The sequence below is a fragment of the Telmatherina bonti genome (assembly GCF_933228915.1).
Source record: "Telmatherina bonti genome assembly, chromosome: 3".
Taxonomy (NCBI): Eukaryota; Metazoa; Chordata; class Actinopteri; order Atheriniformes; family Telmatherinidae; genus Telmatherina; species Telmatherina bonti.
In genome coordinates this window covers 42,820,313-42,842,507 of record NC_136621.1, presented here as the reverse complement: position 1 = coordinate 42,842,507, position 22,195 = coordinate 42,820,313, and the positions used below count along the sequence as shown (strand labels likewise).

At 58.9% G+C, this 22,195-nt stretch overlaps 1 protein-coding gene across 3 annotated transcripts in view; it reads right to left on the bottom strand.

Annotated features, from left to right (window-relative positions):
• Positions 1-1,262: 1,262 nt before the first annotated feature.
• LOC306774796 (CSC1-like protein 2) overlaps positions 1,263-22,195 on the bottom strand; it is a 112,571-nt gene continuing 91,638 nt past the window's right edge. For 2 of the 3 annotated variants that reach the window (XM_079264967.1, XM_079264968.1), the window contains 3 exons: positions 4,550-4,665; positions 4,388-4,471; positions 1,263-4,130 (listed from right to left, as the gene is read on the bottom strand). In XM_079264967.1, the coding sequence (XP_079121093.1) occupies positions 3,933-4,130; positions 4,388-4,471; positions 4,550-4,665 (398 nt within the window). In that variant the 3' untranslated portion in view covers positions 1,263-3,932. Of the gene's footprint in view, positions 4,131-4,387; positions 4,472-4,549; positions 4,666-22,195 lie in introns of those variants that run through there. The other variant, XM_079264969.1, reaches the window with a different exon arrangement.

Sequence of the window (22,195 nt, the reverse complement as noted above, 5' to 3'; positions counted from 1 at the left end):
AGCAGGTTAGTGCGGTACGGGTTGGTACGGGTCGGTACGGATCAGAGCAGGTTAGTGTGGTACGGGTCGGTATGGATCAGAGCAGGTTAGTGCGGTACGGGTTGGTACGGGTCGGTACGGATCAGAGCAGGTTAGTGTGGTACGGGTCGGTACGGATCAGAGGAGGTTAGTGCGGTACGGGTCGGTATGGATCAGAGCAGGTTAGTGCGGTACGGGTTGGTACGGGTCGGTACGGATCAGCGCAAGCTAGTGTGGTACGGGTCGGTACGGATCAGAGGAGGTTAGTGTGGTACGGGTCGGTACGGATCAGCGCAAGCTAGTGTGGTACGGGTCGGTACGGATCAGAGGAGGTTAGTGCGGTACGGGTCGGTACGGATCAGAGGAGGTTAGTGCGGTACGGGTCGGTACGGATCAGAGGAGGTTAGTGCGGTACGGGTCGGTACGGATCAGAGGAGGTTAGTGCGGTACGGGTTGGTACGGGTCGGTACGGATCAGCGCAAGCTAGTGTGGTACGGGTCGGTACGGATCAGAGCAGGTTAGTGTGGTACGGGTCGGTACGGATCAGAGGAGGTTAGTGCGGTACGGGTCGGTACGGATCAGAGCAGGTTAGTGCGGTACGGGTCGGTACGGATCAGAGGAGGTTAGTGCGGTACAGGTCGGTACGGGTCGGTACGGATCAGAGCAGGCTAGTGTGGTACGGGTCGGTACGGATCAGAGGAGGTTAGTGCGGTACGGGTTGGTACGGGTCGGTACGGGTCGGTACGGATCAGAGGAGGTTAATGCGGTACGGGTTGGTACGGGTCGGTACGGATCAGAGGAGGTTAGTGCGGTACGGGTCGGTACGGATCAGAGGAGGTTAGTGTGGTACGGGTCGGTACGGATCAGAGGAGGTTAGTGTGGTACGGGTCGGTACGGATCAGAGGAGGTTAGTGTGGTACGGGTCGGTACGGATCAGAGGAGGTTAGTGTGGTACGGGTCGGTACGGATCAGAGGAGGTTAGTGCGGTACGGGTCGGTACGGATCAGAGGAGGTTAGTGTGGTACGGGTCGGTACGGATCAGAGGAGGTTAGTGCGGTACGGGTTGGTACGGATCAGAGGAGGTTAGTGTGGTACGGGTCGGTACGGATCAGAGGAGGTTAGTGCGGTACGGGTTGGTACGGGTCGGTACGGATCAGAGGAGGTTAGTGCGGTACGGGTTGGTACGGGTCGGTACGGATCAGAGCAGGTTAGCGCGGTACGGGTCGGTACGGATCAGAGCAGGTTAGTGTGGTACGGGTCGGTACGGATCAGCGCAAGCTAGTGTGGTACGGGTCGGTACGGATCAGAGCAGGTTAGTGTGGTACGGGTCGGTACGGATCAGAGCAGGTTAGCGTGGTACGGGTCGGTACGGATCAGAGCAGGTTAGCGTGGTACGGGTCGGTACGGATCAGAGCAGGTTAGCGTGGTACGGGTCGGTACGGGTTAGGTAACTAAAAGACGACATAGCGCCATGTCATGACGCATTTATTGCTATCTGGCTGATACAAGGACTACTAGGGTCCAGGTGCTGTGGACACAGAGACCAAGCTTGACCAAACCACCCTTCCCATTCCGAGTCAGACTTCTAGGTAGATACGGGTTACATCTGCAGACCATTGGGCAACGCTAGACTTTTGGGTCTGTCCACAGTGCGGGAGATAGCCTGCCAATAAAACCTCTTTTCAGCTGACTTCTGGTTGACCTCCTCTGTGACTTGGCTTGTCATGGCAGGACTGACTCCAGATCTCCAAAGGAAAGCAAGCAGATCTGGAGGAGCTGGTTGGAGTCAGATCAGAGCAAAGTCATGACCAATGACGTCTTGAAACTGGAACCTGAACCACTAAAACCAGCTTCAAGTGACGATATCCCAAACAATTTCCCTGATCCACAGAAATAGTATCTGAACATATTTATCTGTAGATCCAGTTTTCTTAAGTGTGATACTAGTCAAGATTTGCACCAGAAATGATGCCTCCTTGCGCCATCAACAGACAGGTAAAGGTATTTCAGCTTCAGTCTGAAAGCTGACCACAGTATTACAGTTTACGGCTACAGTTAGCTTCACATATTCGCTTAATGTGTAAGTTAGCTTTATGTGTTCGCTACATGTGCTGTCCAAACTGGAGCTTCTTCTGTGTTTCCTCTTCTGAGAAAAATCAGAATCATTTCCGTGTTTGACACGAGCGTAAACTGAACAGAAATAAATGGCTGCGTATTCATACTGATGAACGTAAGCTAGCTTAATAATGACATAAGCTTGTGATGCTAGCTTCATCCTTAGCTTCTTCACATGTAAGTTCCTGCAATGTGAGGAGCAGTATCTCTACATTTCCCTAAAAAACAGAAGCTGATTCCACCTTTCCGAGTCAGAGGTAACGTCACGTCTGCCCTCTGCAGCTGTTAACACCTCCTCTGTGTTCACGCTAACTACATACTGATGATCGTCGCAGTTATTCCAAATGGTAAAAATATTACTGCGTTTGGTTTTCTGGTCTGCATTTGTTTTTCCTGCTTTGCATGAACGAGGTCACGTTCTGACTGGATGGCTGTCAGTCAGGAAAACTCCCTGCAGCTGGAAAAACATGACATTTTGTTGATATGTGCAGACAACGTCGACCATGATTGTTTTTTTCTACCACAGTGAAGGAAAACTGACCCAATGACAGATGGATGATCCGTTAGAGAAGCTCTGGAGCCTGGCGGGCTGTTGCAGGTTACCTGGAGGCATTGCTGGACTCTACGTGATGCAGGTTGCTTTTCAATAAGCTACCACACACACAATCACACACCTCCAAACAATCAGAAAACATTTCCCTTCAGAGTCCTGACAGCTTCAGGTTTTGAGGGTAGATGTTCTGGACGAAAAGCGCTGCTCTTCTGCATCTACCCGAGATTTGACTACACCGCCGCTGCTGCTGGAGAAGTCCGAGTCTGAAAGAGTTCAGTTTCTAACTGACACACACAAACATCCCTGTTTCCTTATTCACAGGTTAAGGTAGTTCAGGTGAGATCAAAACCAGAAAAGAAGGTATCCTCGCATCAGGGCTGCTGGTTCTTGAGCTGAAAGCTCATCCGCCAGGTGGGAGGACATGCTGCCAAGACGAGGAGGGAAACACATCGTGGTCCGGCAATGGATGACATCGTCCAAAGGCAGCGACATTGTTATGCTTTAAAGAACATGCAGCGAATGCCTGGTGTCGTCAGAGGAACAGAACTTCTACATGGTGTAGAGAAAACTGGCAGAGTCCACATTCCAGGAAAGGCGTGGACGGGAAGGCGTGGAAGGGAAGGCGTGGACGGGAAGGCGTGGACGGGAAGGCGTGGAAGGGAAGGCGTGGACGGGAAGGCGTGGAAGGGAAGGCGTGGACGGGAAGGCGTGGAAGGGAAGGCGTGGACGGGAAGGCGTGGAAGGGAAGGCGTGGAAGGGAAGGCGTGGACGGGAAGGCGTGGACGGGAAGGCGTGGACGGGAAGAGGGACGTCTCCGTAAGCGAAGCTTCTACGTCTACAACTGCTGGTGACAACACTGGGGGCGCCGTCGCCATGGGTTCATTTAGAGGAAAAAGACAACGTCAGCATCAGCAGGTCCACATCGGACAACCTGAAGACGGATCAGATGTCAAGACACAAGTGCGAACGAAGTAAATCCATCTCAGGCACGATTTTTACCCCCTCCCCCCACCCACCAACAGAAACTAAACATTTGGTTTTGTGGTCAGGACTGCCTGTGGGGACAGTCTGGTGTCCTTCAGGCCTCCAATGTGTGCAGGGCTGAATGTGTGACCCAACGCCGGCGTCAAAGGTCAGGTCTTCAGGGTGGGGGATGGGGGTGCTGAGTGACCCTCCAGCCAGCTTCCTGTTTGACTTATGTGTGGGTATGAAGTAGCTCCAGCCCCTCCCTCCAGCTGGCCTTTGGCTACTGATGGACCTCATTTGCAATCAGGCTGTCCTCCCCCGACTGGAAACCCGCCTCGTTGATACTGTTTCCCCCGTTCAGCATCTCCTCATCCTGGGACGAGCCCCGGTCCTCCTCGCTGCTGCCGGCGCCCGGCTCGTCCGTGTTTGGGTCCTGCAGAACCTGGGCGATGTAACTCTGCTGCTGCTGAGTCTGATGCTGCAGGACACAGAGAACCACAAGTGGGTCAGAACTGCTGAGACTGTAACAAGCAGGACTGGCCATGAAGCAGACACACAGATGCATTAAGCACAGGAAGTTCATCTGGATGCTTCCAACCTTCATGCTGTTGTCCAGACTGAAGCGAACGTCTGCAGGGACCGTTGACGTGAAACGTCCCTGCAGACACGTCTAACAAAATCGTTTCCACAAACCATCAGCTCTTGTTGCCATGCTGCTGCTCTGACAGAACTCACCTGAGATTTGGCTGTTGGGGAGGACGAAGGACGACTCGGGCGTCCATTCTCAACAGTGTCAACATCGCTCTCCTTTGTATCGATCTAAAACAAAAGCAGACGGAGTGAATAGCAAACCGGACGGCAGAGTTTACATTTCACACACCTTCAGCCAAGTCTTACCTTGTAGTTATGAGCGCTCAGGTATTTGAAGTGTCCGAAGCAGATGTGAGACAGACAGACCACGATGGTGGTGACCAGGACCACCAGAGTGAACATGGAGGTTGGCGTTTTCAAACCTGGTGGGACATTAAAACTGGACTAAAGATAGCATTCCAGGTGGGTCCATTTGTTACGTCACATTTCATTTAGACAACAACTCAGAGTAGAAGCAGCAGGGAAGCTTAGCGTAACCTGAAGGAGTGGTAACACGGATATACTTAACATAACAGGCCCAAATCGAAGCCCAACACGGTGTCCAACGCGGTGCCCACCACGAAGCCCAACACGGTGCCCAACACGAAGCCCAACACGGTGTCCAACACGTAGCCCAACACGTAACCCAACACGGTGCCCAACACGTAGCCCTACACGGTGCCCAACACGTAACCCAACACGAAGCCCAACACGTAGCCCAACACGGTACCCAACACGAAGCCCAACACGGTGCCCAACACGAAGCCCAACACGGTGCCCAACACAGTGTCCAACACGTAGCCCAACACGAAGCCCAACACGGTGTCCAACATGTAGCCTAACACGGTGTCCAACATGTAGCCCAACACGAAGCCCAACACGGGACCCATCACGGTGTCCAACATGTAGCCCAACACGGTGTCCAACATGTAGCCCAACACGAAGCCCAACACGAAGCCCAACACGGAGCCCAACACGAAGCCCAACACGGTGTCCAACATGTAGCCCAACACGGTGTCCAACATGTAGCCCAACACGGTGTCCAACATGTAGCCCAACACGGTGTCCAACATGTAGCCCAACACGAAGCCCAACACGAAGCCCAACACGGAGCCAAACACGGAGCCCAACAAGGTGCCCAACACGGTGTCCAACACGTAGCCCAACACGGTGTCCAACACGGTGCCCAACACGGTGTCCAACGCGGTGTCCAACACGTAGCCCAACACGGTGCCCAACACGAAGCCCAACACGGTGTCCAACGCGGTGTCCAACACGTAGCCCAACACGGTGCCCAACACGGAGCCCAACACGAAGCCCAACACGGTGTCCAACGCGGTGTCCAACACGTAGCCCAACACGGTGCCCAACACGAAGCCCAACACGGTGTCCAACGCGGTGTCCAACACGTAGCCCAACACGGTGCCCAACACGTAGCCCAACACGGAGCCCAACACGGTGTCCAACACGGTGCCCAACACGAAGCCCAACACGGTGTCCAACGCGGTGTCCAACACGTAGCCCAACACGGTGCCCAACACGAAGCCCAATACGGTGTCCAACACGTAGCCCAACACGGTGCCCAACACGTAGCCCAACACAAAGCCCAACACGGTGTCCAACATGTAGCCCAACACGGTGCCCAACACGTAGCCCAACACGATGCCCAACACGGAGACCAACACGGTGCCCAAGACGGTGACCAACATGTAGCCCAAAACAAAGCCCAACACGAAGCCCAACACGTAGCCCAACACGAAGCCCAACACGTAGCCCAACACGAAGCCCAACACGAAGCCCAACACGAAGCCCAACACGTAGCCCAACACGGAGCCCAACACGGAGCCCAAAACAAAGCCCAACACGGAGCCCAACGCGGTGTCCAAAATGTAGCCCAACACGGTGTCCAACACGTAGCCCAACACGAAGCCCAACACGGTGTCCAACATGTAGCCTAACACGGTGTCCAACATGTAGCCCAACACAAAGCCCAACACGGTGTCCAACACGAAGCCCAACACGGTGTCCAACATGTAGCCCAACACAAAGCCCAACACGAAGCCCAACACTAAGCCCAAATCGGTGCCCAACACGGAGACAAACACAGTGCCCAACACGGTGCCCAAAACAAAGCCCAACACGAAGCCCAACACGGAGCCCAACACGGTGCCCAACACGGTGCCCAACACGGAGCCCAACACGGTGCCCAACACGGAGCCCAACACGAAGCCCATCACGGTGCCCAATACGGTGCCCAACACGGAGCCCAACACGGAGCCCAACACGGTGCCCAACACGGTGCCCAACACGAAGCCCATCACGGTGGCCAACACGAAGCCCAACACGTAACCCAACACGGAGCCCAACACGGAGCCCAACACTAAGCCCAACACGTAGCCCAACACGGTGCCCAGCACGTAACCCAACACGAAGCCCAACACGGTGCCCAGCACGTAACCCAACACGAAGCCCAACACGGTGCCCAGCACGTAACCCAACACGAAGCCCAACGCGGTGCACAACACGTAGCCCAACACGGTGCCCAACACGAAGCCCAACACGTAGCCCAACACGGAGCCCAACACAAAGCCCAACGCGGTGTCCAACATGTAGCCCAACACGGTGTCCAACATGTAGCCCAACACAAAGCCCAACACGAAGCCCAACACGGAGCCCAACACGAAGCCCAACATGGTGTCCAACATGTAGCCCAACACGGTGTCCAACACGGTGTCCAACACGGTGCCCAACACGAAGCCCAACACGGTGTCCAACACGTAGCCCAACACGGTGTCCAACACGAAGCCCAACACGGTGTCCAACACGTAGCCCAACACGGTGCCCAACACGGTGCCCAACACGAAGCCCAACACGGTGCCCAACACAGTGCCCAACACGAAGCCCAACACGAAGCCCAACACGGTGCCCAACACGAAGCACAACACGAAGCCCAACACGGAGCCCAACACGAAGCCCAACACGAAGCCCAACACGGTGCCCAACACGAAGCCCAACACGGAGCCCAACACGAAGCCCATCACGGTGCCCAACACGAAGCCCAACACGGAGCCCAACACGAAGCCCATCACGGTGCCCAACACGGAGCCCAGCACGGAGCCCAACACGGAGCCCAACACGGAGCCCAAAACGGTGCCCAACGGGGAGCCCAACGCGGTGCCCAACACGTAGCCCAACACGGAGCCCAACACGGTGCCCAACACGAAGCCCAACACGTAGCCCAACACGAAGCCCAACACGAAGCCCAACGCGGTGCCCAACGCGGTGCCCAACATGTAGCCCAACGCGGTGTACAACACGTAGCCCAACACGAAGCCCAACACGGTGTCCAACATGTAGCCCAACACGGTGTCCAACATGTAGCCCAACACAAAGCCCAACACGAAGCCCAACACGAAGCCCAACACGGAGCCCAACACGGTGCCCAACACGGTGTCCAACACGTAGCCCAACACGGAGCCCAACACGTAGCCCAACACGGAGCCCAACACGAAGCCCAACACGGAGCCCAACACGTAGCCCAACACGGAGCCCAACACGTAGCCCAACACGGTGCCCAACACGTAGCCCAACACGGTGCCCAAGACGGTGACCAACACGGTGTCCAACACGGTGCCCAACACGAAGCCCAACACGTAGCCCAACACGGTGTCCAACACGAAGCCCAACACGGTGTCCAACACGTAGCCCAACACGGTGCCCAACACGAAGCCCAACACGGTGCCCAACACGGTGCCCAAGACGGTGACCAACATGTAGCCCAACACAAAGCCCAACACGAAGCCCAACACGTAGCCCAACACGAAGCCCAACACGAAGCCCAACACGGAGCCCAAAACGAAGCCCAACACGAAGCCCAACACGAAGCCCAACACGGAGCCCAACACGGTGCCCAACACGGTGCCCAACACGGAGCCCAACACGGTGCCCAACACGGAGCCCAACACGAAGCCCATCACGGTGCCCAATACGGTGCCCAACACGGAGCCCAACACGGAGCCCAACACGGTGCCCAACACGGTGCCCAACACGAAGCCCATCACGGTGGCCAACACGAAGCCCAACACGGTGCCCAACACGGAGCCCAACACGAAGCCCATCACGGTGCCCAACACGGTGCCCAACACGGAGCCCAACACGGTGCCCAACACGGAGCCCAACACGAAGCCCATCACGGTGCCCAACACGGAGCCCAACACGGTGCCCAACACGGTGCCCAACACGAAGCCCATCAGGGTGGCCAACACGAAGCCCAACACGGAGCCCAACACTAAGCCCAACACGTAGCCCAACACGGTGCCCAGCACGTAACCCAACACGAAGCCCAACACGGTGCCCAACACGAAGCCCAACACGGTGCCCAACACAGTGCCCAACACGAAGCCCAACACGAAGCCCAACACGGTGCCCAACACGAAGCACAACACGAAGCCCAACACGGAGCCCAACACGAAGCCCAACACGAAGCCCAACACGGTGCCCAACACGAAGCCCAACACGGAGCCCAACACGAAGCCCATCACGGTGCCCAACACGAAGCCCAACACGGAGCCCAACACGAAGCCCATCACGGTGCCCAACACGGAGCCCAGCACGGAGCCCAACACGGAGCCCAACACGGAGCCCAACACGGTGCCCAACGGGGAGCCCAACGCGGTGCCCAACACGTAGCCCAACACGGAGCCCAACACGGTGCCCAACACGAAGCCCAACACGTAGCCCAACACGAAGCCCAACACGAAGCCCAACGCGGTGCCCAACGCGGTGCCCAACATGTAGCCCAACGCGGTGTACAACACGTAGCCCAACACGAAGCCCAACACGGTGTCCAACATGTAGCCCAACACGGTGTCCAACATGTAGCCCAACACAAAGCCCAACACGAAGCCCAACACGAAGCCCAACACGGAGCCCAACACGGTGTCCAACACGTAGCCCAACACGGAGCCCAACACGTAGCCCAACACGGAGCCCAACACGAAGCCCAACACGGAGCCCAACACGTAGCCCAACACGGAGCCCAACACGTAGCCCAACACGGTGCCCAACACGTAGCCCAACACGGTGCCCAAGACGGTGACCAACATGTAGCCCAACACAAAGCCCAACACGAAGCCCAACACGTAGCCCAACACGAAGCCCAACACGAAGCCCAACACGGAGCCCAAAACGAAGCCCAACACGAAGCCCAACACGGTGCCCAACACGAAGCCCAACACGGTGTCCAACACGGTGCCCAACACGAAGCCCAACACGTAGCCCAACACGGTGTCCAACACGAAGCCCAACACGGTGTCCAACACGTAGCCCAACACGGTGCCCAACACGAAGCCCAACACGGTGCCCAACACGGTGCCCAAGACGGTGACCAACATGTAGCCCAACACAAAGCCCAACACGAAGCCCAACACGTAGCCCAACACGAAGCCCAACACGAAGCCCAACACGGAGCCCAAAACGAAGCCCAACACGAAGCCCAACACGAAGCCCAACACGGAGCCCAACACGGTGCCCAACACGGTGCCCAACACGGAGCCCAACACGGTGCCCAACACGGAGCCCAACACGAAGCCCATCACGGTGCCCAATACGGTGCCCAACACGGAGCCCAACACGGAGCCCAACACGGTGCCCAACACGGTGCCCAACACGAAGCCCATCACGGTGGCCAACACGAAGCCCAACACGGAGCCCAACACGGTGCCCAACACGGAGCCCAACACGAAGCCCATCACGGTGCCCAACACGGTGCCCAACACGGAGCCCAACACGGTGCCCAACACGGTGCCCAACACGAAGCCCATCACGGTGCCCAACACGGAGCCCAACACGGTGCCCAACACGGTGCCCAACACGAAGCCCATCACGGTGGCCAACACGAAGCCCAACACGGAGCCCAACACTAAGCCCAACACGTAGCCCAACACGGTGCCCAGCACGTAACCCAACACGAAGCCCAACACGGTGCCCAACACGTAGCCCAACACGGTGCCCAACACGGTGCCCAACACGAAGCCCAACACGGTGCCCAGCACGTAACCCAACACGAAGCCCAACACGGTGCCCAGCACGTAACCCAACACGAAGCCCAACGCGGTGCACAACACGTAGCCCAACACGGTGCCCAACACGAAGCCCAACACGTAGCCCAACACGGAGCCCAACACAAAGCCCAACGCGGTGTCCAACATGTAGCCCAACACGGTGTCCAACATGTAGCCCAACACAAAGCCCAACACGAAGCCCAACACGGAGCCCAACACGAAGCCCAACATGGTGTCCAACATGTAGCCCAACACGGTGTCCAACACGGTGCCCAACACGAAGCCCAACACGGTGTCCAACACGTAGCCCAACACGGTGTCCAACATGAAGCCCAACACGGTGTCCAACACGTAGCCCAACACGGTGCCCAACACGGTGCCCAACACGGTGCCCAACACAGTGCCCAACACGAAGCCCAACACGAAGCCCAACACGGTGCCCAACACGAAGCACAACACGAAGCCCAACACGGAGCCCAACACGAAGCCCAACACGAAGCCCAACACGGTGCCCAACACGAAGCCCAACACGGAGCCCAACACGAAGCCCAACACGAAGCCCATCACGGTGCCCAACACGGAGCCCAGCACGGAGCCCAACACGGTGCCCAACGGGGAGCCCAACGCGGTGCCCAACACGTAGCCCAACACGGAGCCCAACACGGAGCCCAAAACGGTGCCCAACACGAAGCCCAACACGTAGCCCAACACGAAGCCCAACGCGGTGCCCAACGCGGTGCCCAACATGTAGCCCAACGCGGTGTACAACACGTAGCCCAACACGAAGCCCAACACGGTGTCCAACATGTAGCCCAACACGGTGTCCAACATGTAGCCCAACACAAAGCCCAACACGAAGCCCAACACGAAGCCCAACACGGAGCCCAACACGGTGCCCAACACGGTGTCCAACACGTAGCCCAACACGGAGCCCAACACGTAGCCCAACACGGAGCCCAACACGAAGCCCAACACGTAGCCCAACACGTAGCCCAACACGGAGCCCAACACGTAGCCCAACACGTAGCCCAACACGGTGCCCAACACGGTGCCCAAGACGGTGACCAACATGTAGCCCAACACAAAGCCCAACACGAAGCCCAACACGTAGCCCAACACGAAGCCCAACACGAAGCCCAACACGGAGCCCAAAACGAAGCCCAACACGAAGCCCAACACGGTGCCCAACACGAAGCCCAACACGGTGTCCAACACGGTGCCCAACACGAAGCCCAACACGGTGTCCAACACGTAGCCCAACACGGTGTCCAACACGAAGCCCAACACGGTGTCCAACACGTAGCCCAACACGGTGCCCAACACGGTGCCCAACACGAAGCCCAACACGGTTCCCAACAAGAAGCCCAACACGAAGCCCAACACGGTGCCCAACACGAAGCACAACACGAAGCCCAACACGGAGCCCAACACGAAGCCCAACACGAAGCCCAACACGGTGCCCAACACGAAGCCCAACACGGAGCCCAACACGAAGCCCAACACGAAGCCCATCACGGTGCCCAACACGGAGCCCAGCACGGAGCCCAACACGGAGCCCAACACGGAGCCCAACACGGTGCCCAACGCGGAGCCCAACGCGGTGCCCAACACGTAGCCCAACACGGAGCCCAACACGAAGCCCAACGCGGTGCCCAACGCGGTGCCCAACATGTAGCCCAACGCGGTGTACAACACGTAGCCCAACACGAAGCCCAACACGGTGTACAACACGTAGCCCAACACGAAGCCCAACACGGTGTCCAACATGTAGCCCAACACGGTGTCCAACATGTAGCCCAACACAAAGCCCAACACGAAGCCCAACACGAAGCCCAACACGGAGCCCAACACGGTGCCCAACACGGTGTCCAACACGTAGCCCAACACGGAGCCCAACACGTAGCCCAACACGGAGCCCAACACGAAGCCCAACACGGAGCCCAACACGTAGCCCAACACGGAGCCCAACACGTAGCCCAACACGGTGCCCAACACGTAGCCCAACACGGTGCCCAAGACGGTGACCAACATGTAGCCCAACACAAAGCCCAACACGAAGCCCAACACGTAGCCCAACACGAAGCCCAACACGAAGCCCAACACGGAGCCCAAAACGAAGCCCAACACGAAGCCCAACACGGTGCCCAACACGAAGCCCAACACGGTGTCCAAAACGGTGCCCAACACGAAGCCCAACACGTAGCCCAACACGGTGTCCAACACGAAGCCCAACACGGTGTCCAACACGTAGCCCAACACGGTGCCCAACACGAAGCCCAACACGGTGCCCAAGACGGTGACCAACATGTAGCCCAACACAAAGCCCAACACGAAGCCCAACACGTAGCCCAACACGAAGCCCAACACGAAGCCCAACACGGAGCCCAAAACGAAGCCCAACACGAAGCCCAACACGAAGCCCAACACGGAGCCCAACACGGTGCCCAACACGGTGCCCAACACGGAGCCCAACACGGTGCCCAACACGGAGCCCAACACGAAGCCCATCACGGTGCCCAATACGGTGCCCAACACGGAGCCCAACACGGTGCCCAACACGGTGCCCAACACGAAGCCCATCACGGTGGCCAACACGAAGCCCAACACGGAGCCCAACACGGTGCCCAACACGGAGCCCAACACGAAGCCCATCACGGTGCCCAACACGGTGCCCAACACGGAGCCCAACACGGTGCCCAACACGGAGCCCAACACGAAGCCCATCACAGTGCCCAACACGGAGCCCAACACGGTGCCCAACACGGTGCCCAACACGAAGCCCATCACGGTGGCCAACACGAAGCCCAACACGGAGCCCAACACTAAGCCCAACACGTAGCCCAACACGGTGCCCAGCACGTAACCCAACACGAAGCCCAACACGGTGCCCAACACGTAGCCCAACACGGTGCCCAACACGGTGCCCAACACGAAGCCCAACACGGTGCCCAGCACGTAACCCAACACGAAGCCCAACACGGTGCCCAGCACGTAACCCAACACGAAGCCCAACGCGGTGCACAACACGTAGCCCAACACGGTGCCCAACACGAAGCCCAACACGTAGCCCAACACGGAGCCCAACACAAAGCCCAACGCGGTGTCCAACATGTAGCCCAACACGGTGTCCAACATGTAGCCCAACACAAAGCCCAACACGAAGCCCAACACGGAGCCCAACACGAAGCCCAACATGGTGTCCAACATGTAGCCCAACACGGTGTCCAACACGGTGCCCAACACGAAGCCCAACACGGTGTCCAACACGTAGCCCAACACGGTGTCCAACATGAAGCCCAACACGGTGTCCAACACGTAGCCCAACACGGTGCCCAACACGGTGCCCAACACGAAGCCCAACACGGTGCCCAACACAGTGCCCAACACGAAGCCCAACACGAAGCCCAACACGGTGCCCAACACGAAGCACAACACGAAGCCCAACACGGAGCCCAACACGAAGCCCAACACGGAGCCCAACACGGTGCCCAACACGGTGTCCAACACGTAGCCCAACACGGAGCCCAACACGTAGCCCAACACGGAGCCCAACACGAAGCCCAACACGGAGCCCAACACGTAGCCCAACACGGTGTCCAACATGTAGCCCAACACGGAGCCCAACACGAAGCCCATCACGGTGCCCAACACGAAGCCCAACACGGAGCCCAACACGAAGCCCATCACGGTGCCCAACACGGAGCCCAGCACGGAGCCCAACACGGAGCCCAACACGGAGCCCAACACGGTGCCCAACGGGGAGCCCAACGCGGTGCCCAACACGTAGCCCAACACGGAGCCCAACACGGTGCCCAACACGAAGCCCAACACGTAGCCCAACACGAAGCCCAACACGAAGCCCAACGCGGTGCCCAACGCGGTGCCCAACATGTAGCCCAACGCGGTGTACAACACGTAGCCCAACACGAAGCCCAACACGGTGTCCAACATGTAGCCCAACACGGTGTCCAACATGTAGCCCAACACAAAGCCCAACACGAAGCCCAACACGAAGCCCAACACGGAGCCCAACACGGTGCCCAACACGGTGTCCAACACGTAGCCCAACACGGAGCCCAACACGTAGCCCAACACGGAGCCCAACACGAAGCCCAACACGGAGCCCAACACGTAGCCCAACACGGAGCACAACACGTAGCCCAACACGGTGCCCAACACGTAGCCCAACACGGTGCCCAAGACGGTGACCAACATGTAGCCCAACACAAAGCCCAACACGAAGCCCAACACGTAGCCCAACACGAAGCCCAACACGAAGCCCAACACGGAGCCCAAAACGAAGCCCAACACGAAGCCCAACACGGTGCCCAACACGAAGCCCAACACGGTGTCCAACACGGTGCCCAACACGAAGCCCAACACGTAGCCCAACACGGTGTCCAACACGAAGCCCAACACGGTGTCCAACACGTAGCCCAACACGGTGCCCAACACGAAGCCCAACACGGTGCCCAACACGGTGCCCAAGACGGTGACCAACATGTAGCCCAACACAAAGCCCAACACGAAGCACAACACGAAGCCCAACACGGAGCCCAACACGAAGCCCAACACGAAGCCCAACACGGTGCCCAACACGAAGCCCAACACGGAGCCCAACACGAAGCCCAACACGAAGCCCATCACGGTGCCCAACACGGAGCCCAGCACGGAGCCCAACACGGAGCCCAACACGGAGCCCAACACGGTGCCCAACGCGGAGCCCAACGCGGTGCCCAACACGTAGCCCAACACGGAGCCCAACACGAAGCCCAACGCGGTGCCCAACGCGGTGCCCAACATGTAGCCCAACGCGGTGTACAACACGTAGCCCAACACGAAGCCCAACACGGTGTCCAACATGTAGCCCAACACGGTGTCCAACATGTAGCCCAACACGAAGCCCAACACGGAGCCCAACACGGTGCCCAACACGGTGTCCAACACGTAGCCCAACACGGAGCCCAACACGTAGCCCAACACGGAGCCCAACACGAAGCCCAACACGGAGCCCAACACGTAGCCCAACACGGAGCCCAACACGTAGCCCAACACGGTGCCCAAGACGGTGACCAACATGTAGCCCAACACAAAGCCCAACACGAAGCCCAACACGTAGCCCAACACGAAGCCCAACACGAAGCCCAACACGGAGCCCAAAACGAAGCCCAACACGAAGCCCAACACGGTGCCCAACACGAAGCCCAACACGGAGCCCAACACGAAGCCCAACACGAAGCCCATCACGGTGCCCAACACGGAGCCCAACACGGAGCCCAACACGGAGCCCAACACGGTGCCCAACACGAAGCCCAACACGGAGCCCAACACGGAGCCCAACGCGGTGCCCAACACGTAGCCCAACACGGAGCCCAACACGGAGCCCAACACGGTGCCCAACACGAAGCCCAACACGGAGCCCAACGCGGTGCCCAACGCGGTGTCCAACATGTAGCCCAACACGGTGTACAACACGTAGCCCAACACGAAGCCCAACACGGTGTCCAACATGTAGCCCAACACGGTGTCCAACATGTAGCCCAACACAAAGCCCAACACGAAGCCCAACACGAAGCCCAACACGGAGCCCAACACGAAGCCCAACACGGAGCCCAACACGTAGCCCAACACGTAGCCCAACACGGAGCCCAACACAAAGCCCAACGCGGTGTCCAACATGTAGCCCAACACGGTGTCCAACATGTAGCCCAACACAAAGCCCAACACGAAGCCCAACACGGAGCCCAACACGAAGCCCAACACGAAGCCCAACACGGAGCCCAACGCGGTGCCCAACGCGGTGTCCAACATGTAGCCCAACACGAAGCCCAACACGTAGCCCAACACGGTGTCCAACATGTAGCCCAACACGGAGCCCAACACGGTGCCCAACACGAAGCCCATCACGGTGCCCAACACGGAGCCCAACACGTAGCCCAACACGGAGCCCAACACGGAGCCCAACACGGTGCCCAACACGAAGCCCAACACATAGCCCAACACGGAGCCCAACATGTAGCCCAACCCGAAGCCCAATACGGAGCCCAACATGGTGCCCAACACGAAGCCCAACACGGAGCCCAACACGGAGCCCAACGCGGTGCCCAACACGTAGCCCAACACGGAGCCCAACACGGAGCCCAACACGGAGCCCAACACGGTGCCCAACACGAAGCCCAACACGGAGCCCAACGCGGTGCCCAACGCGGTGTCCAACATGTAGCCCAACACGGTGTACAACACGTAGCCCAACACGAAGCCCAACACGGTGTCCAACATGTAGCCCAACACGGTGTCCAACATGTAGCCCAACACGGTGTCCAACATGTAGCCCAACACAAAGCCCAACACGAAGCCCAACACGAAGCCCAACACGAAGCCCATCACGGTGCCCAACACGGTGCCCAACACGAAGCCCATCACGGTGCCCAACACGGAGCCCAACACGGAGCCCAACACGGAGCCCAACACGTAGCCCAACACGTAGCCCAACACGGTGCCCAACACGGTGCCCAACACGAAGCCCAACACGGTATCCAACGCGGTGCCCAACTCGAAGCCCAACACGGTGTCCAACGCGGTGTCCAACACGAAGCCCAACACGGTGTCCAACACATAGCCCAACACGGAGCCCAACGCGGAGCCCAACGCGGTGTCCAACATGTAGCCCAACACAAAGCCCAACACAAAGCCCAATACGGAGCCCAACACGAAGCCCAACACGGAGCCCAACGCGGTGCCCAACGCGGTGTCCAACATGTAGCCCAACACGGTGTCCAACATGTAGCCCAACACGGAGCCCAACACGGAGCCCAACACGGTGCCCAACACGAAGCCCAACACGTAGCCCAACACGAAGCCCAACACGGAGCCCAACGCGGTGCCCAACACGTAGCCCAACACGGAGCCCAAAACGGAGCCCAACACGGTGCCCAACACGGTGTCCAACATGTAGCCCAACACGGTGTACAACACGTAGCCCAACACGTAGCCCAACACGGAGCCCAACACGGTGCCCAACACGAAGCCCAACACGTAGCCCAACACGGAGCCCAACACGAAGCCCAACACGTAGCCCAACACGAAGCCCAACACGGTGCCCAACACGTAGCCCAACACGGAGCCCAACACGGAGCCCAACACGGAGCCCAACGCGGTGTCCAACATGTAGCCCTACACGGTGTACAACACGTAGCCCAACACGAAGCCCAACACGGTGTCCAACATGTAGCCCAACACGGTGTCCAACATGTAGCCCAACACGGTGTCCAACATGTAGCCCAACACAAAGCCCAACACGAAGCCCAACATGAAGCCCAACACGGTGTACAACACGTAGCCCAACACGAAGCCCAACACGGTGTCCAACATGTAGCCCAACACGGTGTCCAACATGTAGCCCAACACGGTGTCCAACATGTAGCCCAACACAAAGCCCAACACGAAGCCCAACATGAAGCCCAACACGGTGCCCAAGACGGTGACCAACATGTAGCCCAACACAAAGCCCAACACGAAGCCCAACACGTAGCCCAACACGAAGCCCAACACGAAGCCCAACACGGAGCCCAACACGGTGCCCAACACGAAGCCCAACACGGTATCCAACGCGGTGCCCAACTCGAAGCCCAACACGGTGTCCAACGCGGTGTCCAACACGAAGCCCAACACGGTGTCCAACACATAGCCCAACACGGAGCCCAACGCGGTGTCCAACATGTAGCCCAACACAAAGCCCAATACGGAGCCCAAAACGGAGCCCAACGCGGTGCCCAACGCGGTGTCCAACATGTAGCCCAACACGGTGTCCAACATGTAGCCCAACACGGTGTCCAACATGTAGCCCAACACGGTGTCCAACATGTAGCCCAACACGGTGTCCAACATGTAGCCCAACACAAAGCCCAACACGAAGCCCAACACGGAGCCCAACGCGGTGCCCAACACGTAGCCCAACACGGAGCCCAACACGGAGCCCAACGCGGTGTCCAACATGTAGCCCAACACGGTGCCCAACACGAAGCCCAACACGGAGCCCAACATGGAGCCCAACGCGGTGCCCAACACGTAGCCCAACAAGGAGCCCAATACGGAGCCCAACACGGAGCCCAACACGGTGCCCAACACGAAGCCCAACACGGAGCCCAACGCGGTGTCCAACATGTAGCCCAACACGGTGTCCAACATGTAGCCCAACACGGTGTCCAACATGTAGCCCAACACGAAGCCCAACACGAAGCCCAACACGGAGCCCAACACGAAGCCCAACACGAAGCCCAACACGAAGCCCAACACGGAGCCCAACACGGTGTCCAACATGTAGCCCAACACGAGGCCCAACACGGAGCCCAACACGGAGCCCAACACGGTGTCCAACATGTAGCCCAACACGAAGCCCAACACGGAGCCCAACACGGTGCCCAACACGGAGCCCAACATGGAGCCCAACGCGGTGCCCAACACGTAGCCCAACAAGGAGCCCAATACGGAGCCCAACACGGTGCCCAACACGAAGCCCAACACGAAGCCCAACACGAAGCCCAAAACGAAGCCCAACACGGAGCCCAACACGGTGTCCAACATGTAGCCAAACACGAGGCCCAACACGTAGCCCAACACGAAGCCCAACACGAAGCCCAACACGGAGCCCAACACGGTGTCCAACATGTAGCCCAACACGAGGCCCAACACGGAGCCCAACACGGTGTCCAACATGTAGCCCAACACGAAGCCCAACACGGAGCCCAACACGGTGCCCAACACGAAGCCCAACACGGAGCCCAACATGGAGCCCAACGCGGTGCCCAACACGTAGCCCAACAAGGAGCCCAATACGGAGCCCAACACGGAGCCCAACACGGTGCCCAACACGAAGCCCAACACGGAGCCCAACGCGGTGCCCAACGCGGTGTCCAACATGTAGCCCAACACGGAGCCCAACACGGAGCCCAACACGGTGCCCAACACGAAGCCCAACACGTAGCCCAACACGAAGCCCAACACGGTGTCCAACACGAAGCCCAACACGAAGCCCAACACGGTGTCCAACGCGGTGTCCAACACGAAGCCCAACACGTAGCCCAACACGAAGCCCAACACGAAGCCCAACACGGAGCCCAACACGGTGTCCAACATGTAGCCCAACACGAGGCCCAACACGGAGCCCAACACGGAGCCCAACACGGTGTCCAACATGTAGCCCAAAACGAAGCCCAACACGGAGCCCAACACGGTGCCCAACACGAAGCCCAACACGGAGCCCAACACGGTGTCCAACATGTAGCCCAAAACGAAGCCCAACACGGAGCCCAACACGGTGCCCAACACGAAGCCCAACACGGAGCCCAACATGGAGCCCAACACGAAGCCCAACACGGAGCCCAACATGGAGCCCAACGCGGTGCCCAACACGTAGCCCAACAAGGAGCCCAATACGGAGCCCAACACGGAGCCCAACACGGTGCCCAACACGAAGCCCAACACGAAGCCCAAAACGAAGCCCAACACGGAGCCCAACACGGTGTCCAACATGTAGCCCAACACGAGGCCCAACACGGAGCCCAACACGGAGCCCAACACGGTGTCCAACATGTAGCCCAACACGAAGCCCAACACGGAGCCCAACACGGTGCCCAACACGAAGCCCAACACGGAGCCCAACACGGAGCCCAACGCGGAGCCCAACGCGGTGCCCAACACGTAGCCCAACACGGTGCCCAAGCCGGTGACCAACATGTAGCCCAACACAAAGCCCAACACGAAGCCCAACACGTAGCCCAACACGAAGCCCAACACGAAGCCCAACACGGAGCCCAACACGGTGTCCAACATGTAGCCCAACACGAGGCCCAACACGGAGCCCAACACGGAGCCCAACACGGTGTCCAACATGTAGCCCAACAAGAAGCCCAACACGGAGCCCAACACGGTGCCCAACACGAAGCCCAACACGGAGCCCAACATGGAGCCCAACGCGGTGCCCAACACGTAGCCCAACAAGGAGCCCAATACGGAGCCCAACACGGAGCCCAACACGGTGCCCAACACGAAGCCCAACACGGAGCCCAACGCGGTGCCCAACGCGGTGTCCAACATGTAGCCCAACACGGTGTCCAACATGTAGCCCAACACGGTGTCCAACATGTAGCCCAACACGAAGCCCAACACGAAGCCCAACACGGAGCCCAACACGGAGCCCAACACGGAGCCCAACACGGTGCCCAACACGAAGCCCAACACGAAGCCCAACACGGAGCCCAACATGGTGCCCAACACGGTGTCCAACACGTAGCCCAACACGGAGCCCAACACGGAGCCCAACACGGTGCCCAACACGAAGCCCAACACGTAGCCCAACACGGAGCCCAACACGAAGCCCAACACGTAGCCCAACACGGAGCCCAACACGAAGCCCAACACGGTGTCCAACACGTAGCCCAACACGAAGCCCAACACGGAGCCCAACATGGAGCCCAACGCGGTGCCCAACACGTAGCCCAACAAGGAGCCCAATACGGAGCCCAACACGGTGCCCAACACGAGCCCAACACGGAGCCCAACACGAAGCCCAAACACGAAGCCCAACACGAAGCCCAACACGGAGCCCAACACGGTGCCCAACACGGTGTCCAACACGTAGCCCAACACGGAGCCCAACACGGAGCCCAACACGGTGCCCAACACGAAGCCCAACACGTAGCCCAACACGGAGCCCAACACGAAGCCCAACACGTAGCCCAACACGGAGCCCAACACGAAGCCCAACACGGTGTCCAACACGTAGCCCAACACGGAGCCCAACACGGAGCCCAACACGAAGCCCAAACACGAAGCCCAACACGGAGCCCAACACGGTGCCCAACACGAAGCCCATCACGGTGCCCAACACGGAGCCCAACACGGAGCCCAACACGTAGCCCAACACGGTGCCCAACACGGTGCCCAACACGAAGCCCAACACGGTATCCAACGCGGTGCCCAACTCGAAGCCCAACACGGTGTCCAACGCGGTGTCCAACACGAAGCCCAACACGGTGTCCAACACATAGCCCAACACGGAGCCCAACGCGGTGTCCAACATGTAGCCCAAAACAAAGCCCAACACAAAGCCCAATACGGAGCCCAACACGAAGCCCAACACGGAGCCCAACGCGGTGCCCAACGCGGTGTCCAACATGTAGCCCAACACGGTGTCCAACACGTAGCCCAACACGAAGCCCAACACGAAGCCCAACACGGAGCCCAACACGGAGCCCAACACGGAGCCCAACACGGTGCCCAACACGAAGCCCAACACGAAGCCCAACACGGAGCCCAACATGGTGCCCAACACGGTGTCCAACACGTAGCCCAACACGGAGCCCAACACGGAGCCCAACACGGTGCCCAACACGAAGCCCAACACGTAGCCCAACACGGAGCCCAACACGAAGCCCAACACGTAGCCCAACACGGAGCCCAACACGAAGCCCAACACGGTGTCCAACACGTAGCCCAACACGAAGCCCAACACGGAGCCCAACATGGAGCCCAACGCGGTGCCCAACACGTAGCCCAACACGAAGCCCAACATGTAGCCCAACACGGTGTCCAACATGTAGCCCAACACGGTGTCCAACATGTAGCCCAACACAAAGCCCAACACGAAGCCCAACACGAAGCCCAACACGGAGCCCAACACGGAGCCCAACACGGAGCCCAACACGGAGCCCAACACGGTGCCCAACACGAAGCCCAACACGAAGCCCAACACGGAGCCCAACACGGTGCCCAACACGGTGTCCAACACGTAGCCCAACACGGAGCCCAACACGGTGCCCAACACGAAGCCCAACACGTAGCCCAACACGGA